The 20,985-nt window shown below is 42.3% G+C and overlaps 1 protein-coding gene across 5 annotated transcripts in view; it reads left to right on the top strand.

Annotated features, from left to right (window-relative positions):
• The window catches only part of SULF1 (sulfatase 1), a 172,793-nt gene that overhangs the window by 84,068 nt on the left and 67,740 nt on the right, over positions 1-20,985 (top strand). For 4 of the 5 annotated variants that reach the window (XM_045063218.1, XM_045063217.1, XM_045063219.1 and 1 more), the window contains 2 exons: positions 8,970-9,042; positions 9,350-9,581. In XM_045063218.1, coding sequence (XP_044919153.1) covers positions 9,410-9,581 — 172 coding nt within the window. In that variant the 5' untranslated portion in view covers positions 8,970-9,042; positions 9,350-9,409. Of the gene's footprint in view, positions 1-6,081; positions 6,104-8,969; positions 9,043-9,349; positions 9,582-20,985 lie in introns of those variants that run through there. The other variant, XM_045063220.1, reaches the window with a different exon arrangement.

Genomic DNA, 20,985 nt, shown 5'->3' with positions numbered 1-20,985 from the left:
ATATGCTTTATGCATGCATTATGGCTAAGGTTACTAAATTAATTTTCCAAGATAGGCCGATTAGTTACTCAGTGTGTTCCCCTGTAATAGTATTTTCCACGATCGCAGGCCTGAGTTTCACCTGAAACTTAAGTGTAGTTGCTCTTTTTACTTGATAAATACATAGCTGTGGTTGTTAGTGTTCGGAGGTAAGTGTACAACTAAAGGACAATCTAAGGCTCACATAAGGATTTAGGGACATATAAAGCACTTGTTGAAGATGATTTTGTCATTAAAAAACGTGGAATAAAGAACAACATGGAGGGCACGGAGAGATGGAGAAGAGAAGTGAGTTGGGGGAAATCGGAGGGGGAGACGAACCATGAAAGACTGTGGAGTCTGAGAAACAAACGGAGGGTTTTGGAAGGGAGGGGGCTGGGGGTCTGGGTGAGCCTGGTGGTGGGTATTGGGGAGGGCACACACTGCATGGAGCACTGGGTGTGGTGCATAAACAATGAATTTTGGAACACTGAAGAAAAATAAAATAAAATTTTTAGAAAAAAAGAAAGAAAAATAAATAAAATGTACAAAAGAAGATATTTTGCAGATTAAAATATATTAGTTAATGAAAAAAAAGGACTTGGAATTGTATCTTGAGCCAGTAATACAAAGAATTCTCAAAATAGTATTTCCCAGTACAAATTGTGAAGGAGCTTTTGAAATATCAATACGTGAATTAATGTGAATTTATAGATTCCTTGAAAATGTCTCTGAGCAAAGGAGTTGACTTAAATATGAATGTCTGGTTTTTAAGAGGTTGTCCTGTAAGTAATATATTTGGTGCGTGGGGGAAGAGGGCTGAGGGGGAGGGAGAGTCACTCTCCATATTTGCCCCTAAGTCTTTAGGAACTAGCATTGTTTTGAAATGCACATTCATCTTTCACACTCTGTTTCGCAGACTCCCTTTCTTGGTCATCACTCTGTGTGAGGCCAGCAGAATCCCTCAGAAGGAACTTGTAACTCTAATCTGCTGTAGTGAAACTCTTAGAAAATGTGAACGAGCATTATATTGGTGGTGATCTTGATGGCATAGAAAGTAGGCCAGTGGAACTCTTTTGACTGTGGCTTAATTAATATTGTAAAGTCAGGTGTTCCTCTTTCCTCACACAGATTTTTTTTTAAGATTTTATTTATTTATTTGATAGACAGAGATTGCAAGTAGAGAGGCAGACAGAGAGAGAGGAGGAAGCAGGCTCCCTGCTGAGCAGAGAGCCCGATATGGGGCTTGATCCCAGGACCCCAAGACCATGACCTGAGCTGAAGGCAGAGGCTTTAACCCACTGAGCCACACAGGCGCCCCTCGCACAGATTTTTTTGAAGATTTTACTTATTTATTTGTCAGAGAGAGAGAGAGCACACAAGCAGAGGGAGCAGCAGGCAGAGGGAGAAGCAGGCTAAGTAGGTAAGGAGGACCCCAATGCAGGACTTGATCCCAGGACCCTGGAATCATGACCTGAACCAGAGGCAGACACTTCATCAACTGAGCCACCCAGGCATCCCTCCTCACATAGATTTTAACTACAAGAAAATATTTGGAGAAACACTTTTGAATATAAATATAGCATCTAATTTATTTTTTAAAAAGTATTTTCTTCAAGGGCACCTGGGTGGCTCAGTCTCTTAAGCGTCTGCCTTCAGCTCAGGTCATGATCCTGGGGTCCTGGGATCAAGCCCCACACTGGGCTCCCTGCTCAGCAGGAAGCCTGTTTCTCCCTCTCCCCATCCCCTGCTTGTGCTCTCTCTGTCAAATAACCAAGTAAATAATACCTTTAAAATATATATTTTATGGGGGACACCTGGGTGGCGCAGTCTATTAAGCATCTGCCTTTGGTTCAGGTCATGATCCCAGAGTCCTGGGATCGAGTCCTGCATCAGGCTCCTTGCTCAGAGGGGAGCCTGCTTCTCCTTCTGTCTCCTGCTCCCCCTGCTTGTGTGCTCTCTCTCTCTCTCCTTCTGACCAATAAATAAATATTTTCTTCAACTAAATGTATTACAAGAATTGTGGAACTTTAAATTCGTATTGTAGCAGATTCTGTACATCAGGGAAAGAAACTAAAATGAAACATGTTCCCCCCAGGAATCTATAAATCTGTTAAAAGTACATTTTTAGCACCTAGGAATGGTTGAACTTTAAGTTACCCAGACTATGTTTCTTCATTAATTGAAATACATGTCCAAATGTATTTACATACATATTTTCAGTACTTGTGTGTACACACCTGTGTGTGTGTCTGGAGAGAGAAAACAAAGTAAATAAATAAGGTGCTGATGAAACCTGACGCTTGTGGCATAGACAGTAGTGCTCAGCAAACACTTCCTCTGCTCCCCCAGATTTTCAGCCCCTTGCAACTGGATGGAGTTGTGTGACAATGACAGCCAATGAAATGTTAGATATGATCCGGGTCACTTCCATGTTGGAGCCTTGAAAAACTTTATTGCAAGATTCTCCAATTTTTTTTTTCCCCTGCCTCTCTTGGTCCACTGTTCTCACTGCCCCCCACCCCCAGCAACTAATGACCGTTATTAGACCCTTCAGACACTTTGCAGTGTCTGCTTCAAGAACATCAGATCCTTGGGGCGCCTGGGTGGCTTCACTGGCTTGGCCTCTGCCTTCAGCTCAGGTCATGATCTCAGGGTCCTGGGATCGAACCCCACATCGGGCTCTCTGCTCAGCAGGAAGCCTGCTTGCCGCTCTCTCTGCCTGCCTCTCTGCCTGCTTGTGATCTCTCTCTCTCCCTCTCTGTCAAATAAATAATCTTAAAAAAAAAAAAAAAGAATATCAGATCCCTTTGGTTCTTTTCATAATTTTTAGATCACTTTGTTTTCCTTTGTTTTGCTAATTCCTACTTGAAAGAAGCTGAACAAATCTTCGTCTTGGACTTCTGGCATTCTAAAAATGCCCTTGGTGTAAAAATCACTTTTGTGTGATTTTAGTTCCTATCTCTGTGGGGCTGAGTCTCCAAAGTACATTTCTTGTTACCGCCTCTCACTTCGTGCTTACCTATCTATCCTCTTCCTCCCTGAGAAGACAGAGGGCAAATGTAGAAATCCTGCATTTATTTATCTCTATCTTTATAATGCAACAGGCCATTGGGAGGAAAAATATCCAATATAGACATGAATGAATTAAAAACAAAATCTGTTCCTCTCCCTCACCATACCCCAGGACAACCAATGATAACAGTTTGGTGAATAGATGAATTTTCAAGATTCCTTTCAATTTCAGGATTCATGTGTTGGCAGGAGAAATTGTAGTAAGGGAGAAAGGGAAGGAAAGCAAATATTGTTGGAGGAGGAGTTCTTCATTTAGCCCGGTATTTCCCCAAAGGTGCTCCAGGTCAGAGATGAACGCTTTCAGCTGTCTCTAGTTGTTGGAAGAAATTTATTATTACAGGGTAAAAAATGTTACTGCACCAGAAGGAGACTGTTGTCTATCGCCTTTGCTTAGAGTTGTAATAAATTAGATCAGGAAATATGCTTTCTGGGGATTAATGGTAGATGAACTTTGCCAGCTATGGGGTTTTTTAAAGAAAAAATTAGCTCCTTCTTGGTTTCCGTAGACCCTTAGAAATGTGAGTATGTAGACTGGCCATTGGCAAAGGGGGCCGGATGTTGATACCAGCTTCTCACTGGCATAATCCTATTTTAATTCACTCCTTGGATAAACTAAGTGTGTTCTTGCTAAATTCAGCTTTGAAGAATTGTATAACGCTGGCTTAAACTCTCCTACTGATTTGATTGCTTATGGTGTCTCTTTTTTTTCTCTGCCTTAACTATGGGGTGGCATTGCTTTGTACTAGAAATAATTGCTTTGCCCCATCCCTGAGAGGTTTATTTCTGTGCTAAGTGGGTTGTTCTGATCCTGTCTCTAACATACTTTGTAGCATGGGCATGCATTTGTAAAATTCTATGTCATCCTCAGATTAAAAAGCAAACAAACCAACAAATCACAAGGTGTCATCATTCATCAACAACCTCTTTGTATACTAGACATTTAGAACTTAGGACAGTTTCAGGGCTTTAAGGGACAAAACGGTGAATACGTTTGTGAATGGGGCCAGATCTGCAGCCTTAGAAGTAAAAATCTGGGCTTAACTATGGTGCTGGGTATATGCTAGGTCAGCAATTCTCAAAGCTTTGGGGCTCAAGATCCTTTTATATTATTAAAATTTATTGAAGATCCTCAAGAGCTGTTTTTTATGTAGCTTATATCTACTGATAATTAGAAATTACAACAGAGCAGGGAGCCTGGGTAGCTCAAATGGTCAAGCATCTGACTTCAGCTCAGGTCATGGTATTAGGCTGCTGGGACTGAGTCCTGCTTGGGGCTCCCTGCTCAGTGGGGGGCATCTGCTTGTCCTTCTGCCTTTCTCCCCGTTTGTATTCTCTCTCTCTCTCTCTCTCTCTCTCTCTCAAATAAGTAAAATATATTTTTTTAAGATTTTATTTATTTATTTGACAGAGAAAGAGAGATGGTAAGAGCAGGAGCACAAGCAGGGGGAGTGGGAGAGAGAGAAGCAGGCTTCCCGGTGAGAAGGGAGCCTGATGTGGGGCTCAGTCCCAAAACCCAGGATCATGACCTGAGCCGAAGGCAGACGCTTAACTGACTGAGCCACCCAGGCGCCTCAACACTATTTTACATTTTTACACATATTTATCTGAAGAAAAGAGAGCTGGATTCTTATATCTACTTCTGGATTTCATCTGTTGAAATATATTGTTTTGGTTGAAATAAAGTAATAAAACACAGCCTCACATGGATAAGTAGTTGGAAAAGGAAAAGTATTTTAATGACTTTTTCAGATACTTGTAGATCTCCTTTGATACTATGCCAAAACTTGACAAGTGGTGACTTCTTAAAGATTAGTTGTCATAAGTAATCTGAAACCCCATCAATAAGCTTTCCTACTCTGTTACATTAAAATCCAATGGTCATCTTGCACTTTGAAACTTTTTTGCTGATGTGTGATTCCATAGCATTTTACTTGGTCATTTGAGAAATATTGGTTCACTGAATTATGCAAACATGCTAAATTTTACACATTTCATTTTTTAATACCAAAAAATAACATTTGTTAATATCAACATCAATGTCATTGAAAGGCTTTACATATTGAGAAGCTGTCAAGTTCATGGCAGCAGATCCAAGTTTTCCAAAATTCTGAGTTTAGCTTGGAAGCTAGATTTCTATCATTGGCAACAAATACAACAAATATTGTCAGCTGTTTTCATTGAAATGACAGTCTCATTTCATTTATTCCTTAAGAAATGTCTGCCAAATACCCAAGTCCAAGTAATCCGTTCAAGTACAAATAGTGTTCCATGAGCCAAAAGCAGTATCCCGAGTAACCTGTCACTCAATCACACAAGTGCTGTTCCTCGACTATCCTCACACCTCCAGAGGCAACAAAGAGCTCCACATGTACCTCCTGGCTCATAAAACAAAATTAAAAAGAAAAGATGTGTGTTCAAGGGTCAGGATTTAATACAATTAGTCATTTTACGGTTTCACCTTGAAAGAAACTGGCCTTTTTTTCTTTAACTGTATGTGACCCTCCCTTTATTCAGACAAAAACGATTTTACCCATCAGTCCACAAAGTGAAAAAAGCGAATGTGTCAGTATTCTTATCAAAACAGTGTTGATCTTGTGGACTCTCCCTAGAAAGAGTCTCAGGGACTCCCCCAAAGTCCTAGGAGACACCTTGAGAACGACTGCAGTCGACCAAGTGTCTAGCTGCCAAGGCAACAAGGGTCTTGATTTCTTGTGGAGTGTTGCTCACCGAGCATGTGTGAGCTAGACTTTTCCATCCCGTTGGCTTGAAGTCTCCCTGGTCTGGTTTTTTTTTTTTTTTTTTTTTTTTTTCATTTTATATGTGACTTGAAACTTTTAATGTCACATTTATAGTTTGGCATGACTGCCCTAAACAAAGCCCTACAAACTTTCCACATTAACTGGCTATAGCTACCATTGGTGTTTTCATTTTAGGGCTTGAAGAGAAGGCGACTTGTATTGTGGTCCTGATTCATGAATACAACACCGTTCCTCGAGCTCACGTGCCGCGTGTGAGAAAAACCCCCTTTACCGTTTCTCCCATTTTCTGCTCTTTCTCAGGACAAATTGTTAGTCTCTAAGAACACTTGTTCTCAGAGAACAGATACAAAGTATCTAATTTAAATATTGCATTCTTGTCTCCTTAGTCAAGTTCTGTATTTGTCTGTCAATTTTTTTCTTCTTCTTCTTTACTTCTTTCCCTTCTGGAGCTGGAAACCAGGCAGTGAGAGGATGACAGGTTTTAAAAGGTCATTTTTTTGAATAAGGAATTGTCTGTGGGCAGGTTTTCCAGAGTGGTGTGTTTTGTGTTTTAGTGAAGGGAGATGAGGTAAAGATAGCATGTTCCTGCTGGTCAGATCTGTCTGAATGTCCAGGTTTCTGCACTACTTAGTTTCTCCTCGTTTACATATGTACTCCCTGAATCGATAATAAACTATGGCAAAAACAAACAAACAAACAAACAAAAAAAGCAAAATCTGTAGGCTTCTTATGCACCTATAACTCTCCAAGGAAGGTCACATAGGAAAAAAGAAAAGTATCAACTTGGCTCTCCCCTTTCTTCATTAGGAAACCTTTTTCATTGTAGTTCAGTGTCGTTTACTCAAGGTACCATTAAGGCTAATTTTCTTTTTCCTAAAGGAAGAGACAAAGTAAATAAGATAAAGAAAAGAATAAGCAGTAAAGTTGGTCGGGTTCCAGGGAATGTTATCAGCATCTTAATTGTGAAGACATTTCAGTTTCGTGTGGGGCTGATTATTTAAACTCCCAGTGCTGCTGTTTGCACGAAGCCGGGAGTCTGCCTGAACTTTCCGGGTCGCTACCGTCAGCAGAGGCTGGGTTATGACTAGAGCGGATCCAAGAGACTCCTGCTCGCTCTCTTCACTCACCCTTGCAGGCTTTGAGAGGGGAGCAGACTCTTGCTACTTAGAGGACCGAGCTTCTAAGAAATTTCTGCACATCACAGTTTAGCCTGATGCTGTTTTGCGGGAGACAGCCATTGTTTGACTTCCTTCTTTCCTTCTCCTGTCTTTCTTGCTCATATCAGTTTTCTCACGATTTGAAACAAATGCACAGAAACCAGTCAGTGCAGAACAATTGCTGGCTTTCAGTGTTCACCACGTACAGCAATCACTGAAATAACCCTGAGTTCTTTAAAAAAAAAAAAAATCCTTGTGTATTGACTTTCTCAGAGCCACAAGATCCATGGGAGGTGGTGGGTTTGATGTTCTGCCTTCCAAAAGCACTAGATTTTTGTTTAAAACCCATTTCCTATAGAGTGCATCTCTCTTACTCTTCCTCTCCCTCTCTCTCTCTCAAAGTAATTACAGGCTGCAGAGTGAAAAGCATTAGAACTGTTTACAAAACAGCTCATAAAGTTTAAAATAATAGGGGTGTGTATGTTTGTGTAAAACAAAATAATGTGTGTGACTGGGGTAAACAGTCCACAGGCTTTCTTCTTTCTTCTCCCGCTGCTCTGCGTCACCCTCCAGAATTTAAGGCATGGAAATGAGCGGTGGAGTCCCTTTTCTTCTGCCTGGCAAGTCTCACATTTGATTCGCTATGCTTGTTTATCCGATGTCAGTTTATTGTTGCAAATCAAAATACAGACCCTCAGGTGTGTGGGGACAGAGTGGCTGACGAAGCAGGCCACTAATTAATTTTAGGGTGGCCTAAATTCCCATGCAGACATTCCCCTGTGACATCCAAAAGAAAGATTTTTTTTTTTTTAAATGAGCCTTTTGCTATCAGAGGTCGAAGAGAAATGCTTTCAGCAGGTTAGTGCTCTAAAGTGAAAGGGGCATTCTTCCAATCCTTTCGGAAGTCTCGTCTTGGGCAGGTTTGCAAAGATTTTGCAGCATTCCCCTCCAGATCTGATTTATTTATTTATTTTAATGTGGAAGGGAAGACTGTACCCTCCAGCTTCAGAGCAATCAATCATTTTGCTTTGCAGGTTTAGATGTGCTGCGGCAAAACCCGTCTGCCGGTGGTGCAGCGCCAGGGCTCTGTGATAGCGAGGCTGGTGCTGACAGTTGAAGGAGGGCTCAGTCCCCTTAGGCGCTGGCACACTGAGGACACGGGCTGGACAGAGGGACAAGCCTCGCCCGGAGGAAGCACCCCTTCCCCTGGTGATTGATGGAGGACAGTTAGGAGCTTTTCGGGGGCTGGGCAAGGTTGCCCTCCCAGTCACCTACTATGAAGTCTTTGTCAGCAGAAAGAACTCTCCTGGGTAGTGAGTGACATAATGCAGATGACAAATGACAGCCTTGCAGTTGATTCTGCTTCTTAAGTACTCAGTGTCTATGCAGGTGAGTCAGCGCGCTCCTAGTACACCCACCTCGTGCCAGCCACTCCCCAGATGCAAACACTCCCCCAACCCCCCCTGGTTTCGCAGGTGCTGCGGGCACCGCCTGGTCCAGCCTGAGTTTTCCTGGGGATGTTGCAAGGACTGTCAGAGTGTGAGCAGGGATGGGACCCATGTCACCACTTTAAGGAGCTGATTATGAAATGAAGATATATTTTGAGTCATTTGTTAGCAGCTGTGAATATTGTTTTCTCCTGTTTCTCCCTTTTGGAGTATGGATTTTGTGTGTATATACATATACATAAATGTGTGTATATATATGTGTGTATATGTGTATGTATATGTATACATGTATGTATGTTTATATTTACATGTGTATATGTGTGTGCATATGTATATGTGCATGTATGTGTGTATATGTATGTGTGTATATATGTATATGTGTATGTGTGTATATATGTATGTATATGTGTATGCTGTTTCGAGAGACTACTTCACACCAAAATCTATACCAAAACCCTTGACCGACATCTGCACCTTGACTGACATCTCCTTTGTTTCTTCTCCCCCTTTAGGACCCCATCTGCAGAAGTTCTGAAAACCTCTGAGTACAGAAATTGATTATTCAACCAGGATACCTAATTCAAGGTATTAGCTCTTGTCAGAAGACTTTTATATTTGAGCCCTGTGTTGGAAATTCTGTTTTGGCAATGCATTTTGAAATAGGAAAAGTTGGAAGGAGAAGAAAGGACAAAAGTGAATTTGCAAAATATTCAAGTGCTTACAAACCTCCCCAGCGCCTGGGAGGGTTTTGCCACGTCTGACTCATGTGCAGCCCTCTCTCTAACAGTTCACGTGCCAGCTCTCACTTTGTTGTAGCCCTTTCTCTGCAACTGTGTTTGGGGTTTGGATGTCATTTTCATCTCTTCCTCTCACTTTTGCTCTGACTGCCCAGACCTGCAGAAACCAGGAAGCTGAGACATTCTGTCGGTTTCGTGACATTGGACCAAACACAATGAAGTATTCTTGCTGGGCTCTGGTTCTGGCTATCCTGGGCACAGAGCTGCTGGGGAGCCTCTGTTCGACCGTCAGATCCCAGAGGTTCAGAGGACGGATACAGCAGGAGCGAAAGAACATCCGACCCAACATTATTCTTGTGCTCACTGATGATCAAGACGTGGAGCTGGGTGAGACACTGGGTTTTGCACTTGTTAGTCTCTTTTGCGCAAATGATGCACTGACCTTTCGCCTGATCAGTAACACTGAGTGAACATTAGGAGGGGGGGCGGGGGGTGGCCCTTGACTGGAGGGTCTTAACCAGCAACCTGAGTTTATAAAATGAACTTGTATCGATTATAAGGCTTTTGGTTTTTGTTTCAACATGATTTCTCTGGTCTTAAGTGTACGAAACTGTCTGGGGAGGGTCCTCGAGTAAACGGAGAGAGAGAAAAGAGCAAGCCCGGGTACTATAGAAGTCAAGGATTCGATTATGCACCTTGGGTTCTCTTGATCAAGAAGTGTTTTATATATTTGGGCAAAATTGTTTCCAAGAGTATGAGCTTATGGCTGTAATTCTATGCCATGTATGTGAACACAGATACCATTACTCTCTTCTGTTATTATTATTCAAGTGAATGATACGTTCAGAGCTTGTGATAATTGCTAGGTAATTAAAAGTTACAGTATTCTTTGTGTCTTCTGGTGGTAATTCACTACTACCACCCTGGAGATGAGGCTTTTCTGAAGAATTAGCTATCGTGGGTTCATTCCAGAACGCTTGGAGAGCCTGCCAAATTCTGGCCGTTCCAGCAGAGCTGCTGAACCATCTGATTCCGTTTCTTATCTCCTCACTTTCTTTAATGGCCCAGCTCTATGGTCTTGTCTATAAATCTAGGTATGACCTTTCATAGGACCCTAAGACACATAAGAAGCTCGTCCTTACAGATTGTCACCAGCACTCATTTTCAGTCCTAGAACTGAACTTGGACTTAGTGCTAGCAGAGCAACTGGGCTTCCTTGCAAAGCTCTGCAGGCCAGGGTTGTTAAGGAGCAAACCACCCCCATATTGGAACATGGTCTCCATGGAGGAGGACTTCAATTTCCAGTTTGAACCAAGTCATGGAATCCCAACGGAGTTAACCCCTTGGGTTAAGCTGGAAGCACGTGCAGTAAAACCCAGCAGCGGGTAATGATTGTTGAAGTTGCTTTGCAGAGTCTGCTGTCTGTCACTTCACTTTTTAAAGAAGAGTATTGGGGTGCCTGGGTGGCTCAGTGGGTTAAAGCCTCTGCCTTTGGCTCAGGTCATGATCCCAAGGTCTTGGGATCGAGCCCCGCATCGGGCTCTCGGCTCAGCAGGGAGCCTGCTTTCTCCTCTCTCTCTGCCTGCCTCTCTGCCTATTTGTGATCTCCGTCTGTCAAATAAATACATAAAATCTTTAAATTAATTAATTAATTAATTAAAGAAGAGTATTGATTTTCAGGCAACATGCCCAGGTGAAGCCTAGGCAGTCCAACTTTAGTATGAGTGTGGCTTGTACTTAAAAAGTTTTCGTTTACCTATAGAGCAAGTAAAATGAGGTGAACACATTTTAATTCACCTTCCTTAACAGCCCTCAAATCCATCCCTTTCATTACAGCCAAGATCTCCAGACCATTCTCTTTTCTCTAGTGCTTCCCTAACTGATTAGTCAGTCCCCTGACCTACCCGTCTCCCGTAGTCCTGGTGCCTCTTGCCTATTCTTCACTCCATGATTGGAGTTATCATGTCAGTATCTGATCAGGTCTGTTCTGCTTAAAACTCCCCATGGTTTCCCATTGGAAGAGGATTAAGCAACTCTCCTCCATAGCAAATGAGCTCTGGACCAGGCCACTGCCTATTTTTATGAGGCTCTTCCTTTCCCCCACTTTTGCTCAGTGCTTCATGGAAATAACTCGTGCTTCCTTGAAGGTGTCTGGTGGTTTCATCTCCCTCACCTATATTTCATGACTTTGTACATCTTGTCTCCTCTGTCTTCCCTCTCCCCCTCTCTCCACCTGGAGAAACCCTACCTATTCATGATCCAATTCAAATGTCTTGCCTTCGGGGGTCTTTCTTCACCAAAACCATTCTCCCCTCCAGCAGGGTAGATGGAACTTTCCTTTGTACCACCTTGGACATGCCTCCAGTATGGCCCTTAATCCATCATGCGTTTCCATACTTGTCTCTTCCACTGGCCTGCGAGCAAGGTAGTGTTTTACTGGGACCATGCAGGAAATATAGTAAGTGCTGAATAGATTCCAAGTGGACCTACAGGGGCCTGAGAATGCTAAAAAAAAATTCTCGGAAGTGAGTACAGGTATCTGTCGTAGTCTACCTCTTCAATATACAGTCCTCGTCTTTAAAATAAATTAAGGACTCATTTGACAATTTTTTTAACAGATTTAAAAATTCCAGCCTTTAGCCTCACCCTATAATTATTTAATTTATCCAGCAAATATTTCCTGAGCAAATATTTCACTAAGTGGAAGCATGTGGATATAATAGACACAACTCATAGCCCAGGTTCTATCAACCCAGTTGTTTCCTATGTATTTGTCTCTAGCTCCTTCCTTGATTTTCTAGCCAGATACAATGCTAAGTATTCATTCATTTACTCTTCCCAATAACTCAGTGAAGTAGCTGCTCTTGCTCTCTTTAATTAGCACATAAGTAAAATGAGGCTTAGAGAAGTCATGTAGGCTGTGATGAACTAGTCAATGGTGAAACTAGGACCAGTGTTAGGACTAGGTCTTCACAGCTAATATTTAACCATGATGTTTTCCATCAGTCCTTCAACAAATATTTATTGAGGACTTCCTAAAAGCAAGTTGTAAATGCATAGTAGTGTTCTAGGTTCTGAAAGAGAGATAACAGAAGCATAAGATAGGTCTTATTATCTCATTGGCAGAACAGAATGATGAACCACAGTGAACCGTGGGGTAGACTTTAGAAAAGACCTCCTTTCTCTACCTTAACAACTATGCTCTTGATAGTGGACACTGCCTGGTAGAGACTTTCACCTAGACTTCTGTAATGTTCTCATAATCCTTCTTGAGCCAAACTGCTCTAGACTTGACTTGAATTTTTTTTCTTTATTTTGGCCATCCTTAGACCATTTTTAAGCGTGTAGGTAGAAGTATTAAGTACATTCACATTGTTTTGCAACCATTTTCCAGAACTCTCCACCTTACAAAATTAAAATTCTGTATTCATTAAACAATAACTCTATGCCCTAGTAACCATCATTCTACTGGACAAATTCATAGAGATAAATTTGACTGCTGTGGGTACATCACATAAGTGGACAAATACTTTGTCTTTTTGTGACTGATTTGTTTCACTTAGCCTAATACCAGTCCTCAAGGCTCATTGCTGATATAGCCTGTTTCAGAATTTCCTAATTTCCTTCTTTTAAAGGCTGGATAATAGCCATTGTATGTATATACCACATTTTGTTTATCCATTCATCTGTTAATAGAAATTTGGGTTTCTTCTATTTTTTGATTATTGGAAATCTATGTAAATAACGCTACTATGACCATAGTTATTTAAATACTTCCTTAAGTACCTGCTTTCGATGCTTTGGAATAAATACCCAAATATGGATCATTTAATAACTCGATTGCAATTTTTTGAGGAGCCTCCATCCTGTTTACCATAACAACCACACCATTTTACATTCCCCCCAACAGTGCACAAGGGCCCCAATTTCTTCACATCCTTGCCAACATGTGTTATTTTCTGGTGTTTTGTTTCTCGTTTTTGTAATACCCATCCTAATGGGTTGAGCTGGTATCTCATTGTGATTTTCATATGACTGGGTTTTGCTTTGTTTTTATTTTATTTTATTTTATTTTATTTTATTTTATTTTATTTTATTTTTACTTACATGTTCTTATGCTTGCCAGATGCTTACATAGAGTAGAATCACAAAACTATTTGCACCTGTCATACTGCAGGCAATTTTGGCTACTATACCTCGAGAAAGATATAACCGACTTAGGAAGGGCTTAGAAGAACAATGACAAAAATTGTAATAGAATGCTTTTCTTTGGGGGAAAGAAGGAAGCTATTCTACTTCTTTGTCTGGGAAGACAAAGGCTGAGAAGGCTTGTAATGGGAATTTATGAAATCAAGCTCAGAAAGAAAGCTCTTACTCAGTAGGAATGGGGGCCACTCCCTCAACTTTGTCTATGGACAAACAAAATAAACTAGTACTTTGTGAAGGGAGTAAGACACATAAGGAATTCATTAATAAAAGTGCTAGAACCTTGTATGTTATCTTTTTCCAAAGAACACTCGTTCTCATTATTACGCTTGTTTTCATCCCACCCAAGTTGGGTGGATAGGACAAATATCATTATCCCAGGAGAAAAGTTAATCTGTGAAAAGATGACATGACTTAACCACTGGTCCGCTAATGTCTGGATTTACTTTTTGCACAATTTATGCAGTAACTTAGGTCGTGTCTGTACCTGTAAGTAGTTCACGTTTTTAGACTATATTAATAGGTAAAAGATTTACACTTTCTTTTAAGCTAGAAAAACACACATGGACATGATCAACATGAAGTTGGGATGATGGTTTCTTTTGGAGAAGGAGGAGTAACCAAGAATATCAATGATAATTCCACATTTTGCCTTAAAACGTGAAAACAATAACTGAAGCAATTATCATCAAATATTAAACTTTTTTAAAAGCTTAAGTTTAAGAGCTTGACACTTAAGAATATTAAAGCTAGGAACGCCTTGCTGCATCCCAAAGGTTTTGAACAGTTGTGTTTTCATTTTCATTTGTTTCCATGAATTTTTTAAATTCTTTCATTTCCTTGTTGAGCCATTCATTCTTTAGTAGGATGCTCTTTAGCCTCCATGTATTTGAGTTCTTTCCAAATTTTCTCTTGCGATTGAGTTCAAATTTCAAAGCATGGTGGTCTGAAAATTTGCAGGGAATGATCCCAATCTTTTGATACTGGTTGAGACCTGATTTTTGACCTAGTATGTGATATATGTGTGTGTACATATATGTGTGTGTACACACACACGCACAATGGAATATTACTCAACCCTCAAAAAAATGAAATCTTACCATTTCCAATGACGTGGATGGAACTAGAGAGTATTATGCTAAAAGAAATAAGTTAATCAGAGAAATTATCATATGATATCACTCATATGTAGAATTGAAGGAACAAAACAGAAGATCATAGAGGAAGAGAGGGAAAGATAAAACAAGACAAAATCAGAGAGGAAGAGAAACCGTAAGAGACTCTTCATCATAGAAAACAAACTGAGGGTTGCTAGAGGGGATGGTAGTGGGGGTATGGGGAACTGGGTGATGGACATTAAGGAGGACAAGGGATGAAATGAGCACTGGTATTATATGTAAGCTGATGAATCACTGCCCTCTACATCTGAAACTAATAATACATTATATGCTAATTAATTGAATTTAAATTTTTAAAAAGAAAAAAAAGAGAGAAAGACCCAGTAAAAATAAATAAATAAATAAATAAATAAACCTTTTTAAAGAGAAAGAAATAAAAAATAAAAATATTAAAGCTTGGAGACACATTATTCTAGTATTTTCCTGCACTTAGGTATTTTCTAAATCAAAAAGAACAAAATAAAAAATGCTCGTGGAACTCGCTGAACTTCCTAAGACTAGAGTCAAAGAAATTAAGCTCTAAATCTTTCCAAAAGTGTCCCTTGGTGCCACTCTGAGGAGTGAACTGTGGAGCTGATCTGACTCAATGTGGCATTTATTAAATTCTTAGGAAACTGAGCTGATGCTAACGTCTCAGTAATGCTGGCCCATTGCTTCTTTCAGATCATATGTGGATTTAAGAAATCATAAATACATGAAATTACTGTCTTTAAATCAGAGGTCACAATTGAAATCTATAGTCCTGAGCTAGCCCACAGATGTGTTTTGCTTGACCAGTGTATTGTTTTTAATTAAGACATTTTAAAAATCAGATGATTTCTTGTTTAAAAAAAAAATCCAGTTTATGACTTTTCTTGAAAATCCAGAAACAGGAGAGCAGAGCTCGCATTCTCATGAGACGGCAATCAGGTATATGCTTGAAGAGTAATCAAACTGCCCCACTAGGTGGAGCTTGTCCTCAGGTCATCATGGTCCCCACCACTCTCCATTGCTCCCCAAGATTTTGGCCAATGAGCCATTTACCATCCTGCCCATACTGCTGTTTTTCTCATGGTCGGGGAAATCTCTATACTCCCACATCTCTACCAAATGTCAAAAACAGAAAAGATGAAAGTTCCTTGATTTTTCTTATACCTGGCTGTCTTCACTTGCCTACCTCTCTATCCAACCCTGTAGACATTTTCAGTCCATTTCCCTGAGAAACTAGTCTCCTCTTTTGTTCTTTGGGGGGAAAAAAAGTAATGAGTCTTAGTTACCTGGAGACATTCCAGATGGACTTATTATCACTTCTTGGTCCCTTCTTCCCCAATCTCATTTCGTCCCTTGGGCTTTTGCTGAAATTTCTAGGGTTTTTTTCCACCCACCCCATGGTTTTGGTAAAAAACGTGTACTCTTCTACCATGTTACTTTTTTCTTATGCTTTCAGAATTAAAATATTCAACAGATCAATATAGCTATTTTTAATATTGGAAATATCACCGTTTAGGGTTTCATATTTTACTGTAAAGATAACTATTGGTGTGAGAAGTTAGCAATAGAATATAGAGGTACTTAGTACAGACCATTTACATACTTAAAGCATTAACTGTAGCTCATCGTAAAATGATGACATCAAGAAACAACCCCACACAATTAATAAGAGTTGTGCTTGTTTGTCATCATTGTTCATCAAACCATGAACCATTGCAGGGACGCCTGGGTGGCTCAGTCAGTGAAGGGGCTGCCTTTGGTTCAGGTCATGATCCCAGGGTCTTGGGATCGAGTTCTGTATTGGGCTCCTTGCCCGTCAGGGAGGAGTCCTGTATTAGGCTCCTTGCTTCTCCCTCTGCCTCTGCCTGCCACTCTGCCTGCTTGTGAGCTCTCTCTCTCTCTCTCTCTCTCTGATAAATAAATAAAATCTTAAAAAAAAACAAATAACAAACAAACAAAACCATGAACCACTGCAGTCTGCAAGGAGGTGTGTCTCTCTAGAAAACCAGGTGCATTTGAACCCCACATGCCTGGAGTTCCCTTAAGAGATGACAATGGCAATACTTATTATTGAATTTTTGGTTTTGTGAGTTTTTCCAGAATCATGATAAACAGACTTGATGAAAACATCAATCTTTCATAGTACAAACCATTGAATAATCAAACACTAAGGCACTGGAATCAAGAAAGATAAAGTTTTGTTGTAAAGTTTGACATGTAAAGGGAATTCAAGCTCTCTGTAATTTTGGAAAAGTCATTCAGAGAAGTTGGACATTTTCTCTCTGCTGACCTTTTTCACACAGACGATGTGAGAATAAATGAGTCGGAGTGTGTAGAATGATTTAAATTCCTGGCCCTGGTCCCAACCAGTCCCAATAAGCTATCCCCATACTCCATCCAAAGTACTGTTCCTCGAGCCTTGATTCTTTAAAAAAATTCCACTGAAATTGCAAACGTGCTAGAACTTGTAGGATTCCTGAAAAGTGCCATCTCTCCCCTCCCAGTCACTGCTGACCCAGCAGTAGCCTCCTTTCTAGCTGATTGCTGTTACAGCACCCCTACCCCTGCAGGGGCACTGCAGACACCCCCCGTCCCCACCTGGAACTCTGGCACTGGGACAGCTTTTCTTGGCAGATCTAGGACTCAGCTGTGGCCTGGACCTTCTCTGTCCTCAAGCCAGACCAGTCAGCAGTGCCCCCACACCAGCTACTGGACCCAATGACAGTCACCTCATAGCAACCTTGTCGGGCTTCCACCTCCAAGGACAATTTTATTTAAAGATTTTTTTTTTAATTTATTTATCAGAGAGAGGGGGGGGGGAGAGAGAGCGAGCACAGGCAGACAGAATGGCAGGCAGAGGCAGAGGGAGAAGCAGGCTCCCCGCTGAGCAAGGAGCCCGATGTGGGACTCGATCCCAGGACGCTGGGATCATGACCTGAGCCGAAGGCAGCTGCTTAACCAACTGAGCCACCCAGGCGTCCCATTCAAGGACAATTTTAAATGATTATGAAGTCGGGCTTCTTGTGCAAGGGGAGTGTGTGTGTGGCATGGGAGAGAACTGATATTTTTAACTATAAGCCAGCATTAACATGTTAAGTCTTAAAACATAGAAATGATAGCTGACCTCTGTCTTAGTCATGAACAGACGACCACAAAATACCGTAGACTGGATGGTTTTGTGGCTTATTTCTCACAGTTCTGAAGGCTGGGAAGTGTTAGATCAAGGTGCCAGCCAATTCAGTGTCTGGTGTGAGCCCGCTTTCTGGCTTACAGATGGCTGTCTTATTAGGTATCCTCACATGGCAGAAGGGACAAGGGAGCCTAGTAGGGTGTCCTATATGAGGGTGTTAATCTCATTCATGAGGGCCCACCTTCATGATCTAATCCCGACTCCCAAAGGCCCGACCTCCCGATACCACCGTCCTGGTCATTAGGTTTCAACATATACATTTTGTGGGGGACACGAATATTCAGTCTGTGGCAACCTGTTTAGTCTCATCCCTGCTTTCAGAACTCAGATGTAGATTACAGACAGGGGAATTGAAAAGACAGGAGAAAATCAACACCGTGGGTTGAGGCGCAGGCAGAGTCCAGCCCCAGCCCCCTGATGACACGCGTTTGCCTAAAGCGCTCGAACAGCGAGCGTTGTTCTGCCATTTGCTCCTGAACCGCCCTGTGAACTAGTTGGAGAATGATTCTTAGCTCCATTTTACAGATGAGACATTTGGACCAAAAGAGAGTAGGTGACTTGTTCAGCCCGATCTGTGGCCAAATCCAGATGTTTCCCCACAAGCTCAAGTTCAGAGCTCTTACTTGTCTCTTTCTTACCCTCCTAAGTCCTGCCTTATGGATCTTTTTTTTTTTTTTAAAGATTTTATTTATTTAAAGAGAGATCACAAGTAGGCAGAGAGACAGGCAGAGAGAGGGGGAAGCAGGCTCTCCGCTGAGCAGAGAGCCCGATGCGGGGCTTGATCCCAGGACCCTGAGACTATGACCTGAGCCAAAGGCAGAGGCTTAACCCACTGAGCCACCCAGGTCCCCCCCTGCCCTGTGAATCATGTTAGAGTTTTCGGTCTTAAGCGTCTTCTCCTTCCTACAAAATAATAATTCTAATAACTGAGAATCAGCACGATTGGGGTTGTTGGCCCCAAAGGCCTGAAATTCAGGGAGGTGAGTAGTTGCAGCTTTAAACAACACTGAGCCCTTCCAACAGCGAGGCAGGACATCGTCCCATTCATTCATCCCGACAGCTGTACGTGCGGAATGACGAGTTTCATCACAGAGTAGCTTTCGGGAGAGTTTCCCAAGGAAGAGTCCACAGTGCGGTCTCAGTGGTGAGGGAGGCGGAGCGAGACAATGGTACTGCCCGACATCAATCCTCACACCGCGGTGAAAAAGAAGGTTCCTCGTGCTTTCCTTCCCACTGCCCACTCACTCAGAGGAAAGAGGTAGCGTTCCTGTGTTCCGTCCTCTGCAGAGAACCCAGCAAGATCAGAGGGCATTTCACGCCGCTGTGAGGACAGACACGTGGGCAGCCCACTCGGCCCTCACTGGGCCTGAGCTCCTGAGATCACATCAGCCCCTGGGGGCAGGGTGGGCGGGAGGCCGTCATTCGTGTGCCTCAGTGTCTCCCCTAAGAGGCCAGATGAAGCAGAATATCAGGCTGTGGAAAGTGAGACGTATCTTGACTCTGAGCGGACACCTTCTCTGTTTCTCGGTCTTGACAACGTCAGTGTCACAGCCCATACTCGGCCGAAATGGAGCTTCAGAGCGCAGTGTCTGGAGCGGATCACCTGTCTTTGCTTCCAGGCTTTGCTCCCTAGGGTACGTGTGGCCCTCAGAATGCTATTTAGCCCTTCTGCCCCTCAGTTTCATCATCTGTGGTATTTATATGGGAATAATAGGTAAGAGCACCTGCTACGAAGGCTTACCGTCAGGATTAAACGAGTTGATGGGTGTGAAGGCCTCCGAAGAGAACCTGGCTGATGGGAAGCCTGAGTCAGGATGTTTTGTTTTGGGTTCCTGTCTGCAGAACCTTACAGCCTCGCGATGGGCTGAGCCGCTGAGGGCCACCTGCCGAAGTATCTCCCAGCTCTAGGCTTCCCTTCTTTGGTGTCCAACCTGGACTACTTCTCTGAGCGCGAGTGTGGTCCGTGGGCAGGGAGCAGCGGCCTCACCAGGGCCTCACCAGGGGGCTTGTTAGAAGCCCACAAATTCTCTATCCAGTGCCTCCTGAAGTCTTCCAAAATCAGCAGCCCAGGGTGGGCCCAGAATCCTGATGGAACATGTGCTCCAAGTGATGTTTAAAGTTGGAAGAACATTGTGTCAGAATCTTCTCTTTACTGAGAAACTTCAGGCCAGATACCGACTTTTATGAATCCTAATTGTGGGGCTGCAGGGGTCGCTGTGACTCTGGGGATCAAATGGCCTCGACAAGCCCTTTGACCTGGGGACTCATTGGAATTTGGACAGCTCGTTTAGGACCTCAACATAATCTGCCTAGTTCATTAGAAGAGAGACATTTAGAATGGGAGGGGCGTCTACGGCCATACCACCCTGAACGCGCCCGATCTCGTCTGGAATGGGAGGGGAGCCCTTGCTGGGGTAAATCCAGATTATGAATTGGGCTAAGTTTTAGTACCAATTTATATATTATTTACCTTAGATCCAATTCCCACCTACCGTCCTATATGTGCAGTCTGAATGAGTCTGTAAACAGAAGATTGCTGGTGATTCAGGGGCTTTGAGGATGGTTTCTGGTGCTTTTTTTTAATATGAGTGGAGCTAAGGCTCATAAAGGAAACTGAGAGCCCATTCTTTGTAATAAAGAGAGAAGTAGGCAGTGAAAATCCATCAGTAGTGTTTGCTGAGTTTTCCCAAAATTCCAGATACTACACTAAGTAAGCACTGCAGAGAGGTAAAGAGGCAAGAGGAATAAGTGAAGAGACGTGACCTTCTACCTTGAGCTCTCTCCCCACTCCCATGTCTCCATCCATCTACTTGTCTCCATCTGCAGGACATTTCCCCCATCTGATCAATAAATATAAAACACATTTCTGAAATGGACTTCCTTGATCTTCTACAATACAACTGTGTTTTTAGCTACTTCTTAAGCAACAGTGAAACCATTACTTTCCCAGTTTTCTTCCTGTGCTGAAAACGTTGAGGTATGAGTCAACTCATTACCTTCTGATGCATGACAACGTCTCTGGGATCTGTTTCTTCTAGCCTCCCTCCATTTTGGAGGCACAATCCAGTTCAGGTTTGCATCACCTCATTGCCGAATGGCTTTAGCGACCTCTCGGCTGTAACCTGGATGGACCAGCCTATTTCCTCTTCAGGGCACATACCTCCATCCCCCTTTGCCACAACAACTCCCCTTGAAGACCTTTTCCATACCGTGTCATTCATGCCTTTGACAGAGAAACAATTCTGCC

This window comes from Mustela putorius, unplaced genomic scaffold, assembly GCF_011764305.1.
Source record: "Mustela putorius furo isolate JIRA1106 unplaced genomic scaffold, ASM1176430v1.1 tig00003846_pilon_pilon_pilon, whole genome shotgun sequence".
NCBI classification, from domain to species: domain Eukaryota; kingdom Metazoa; phylum Chordata; class Mammalia; order Carnivora; family Mustelidae; genus Mustela; species Mustela putorius.
This window is presented reverse-complemented; position numbering and strand designations above follow the sequence as displayed.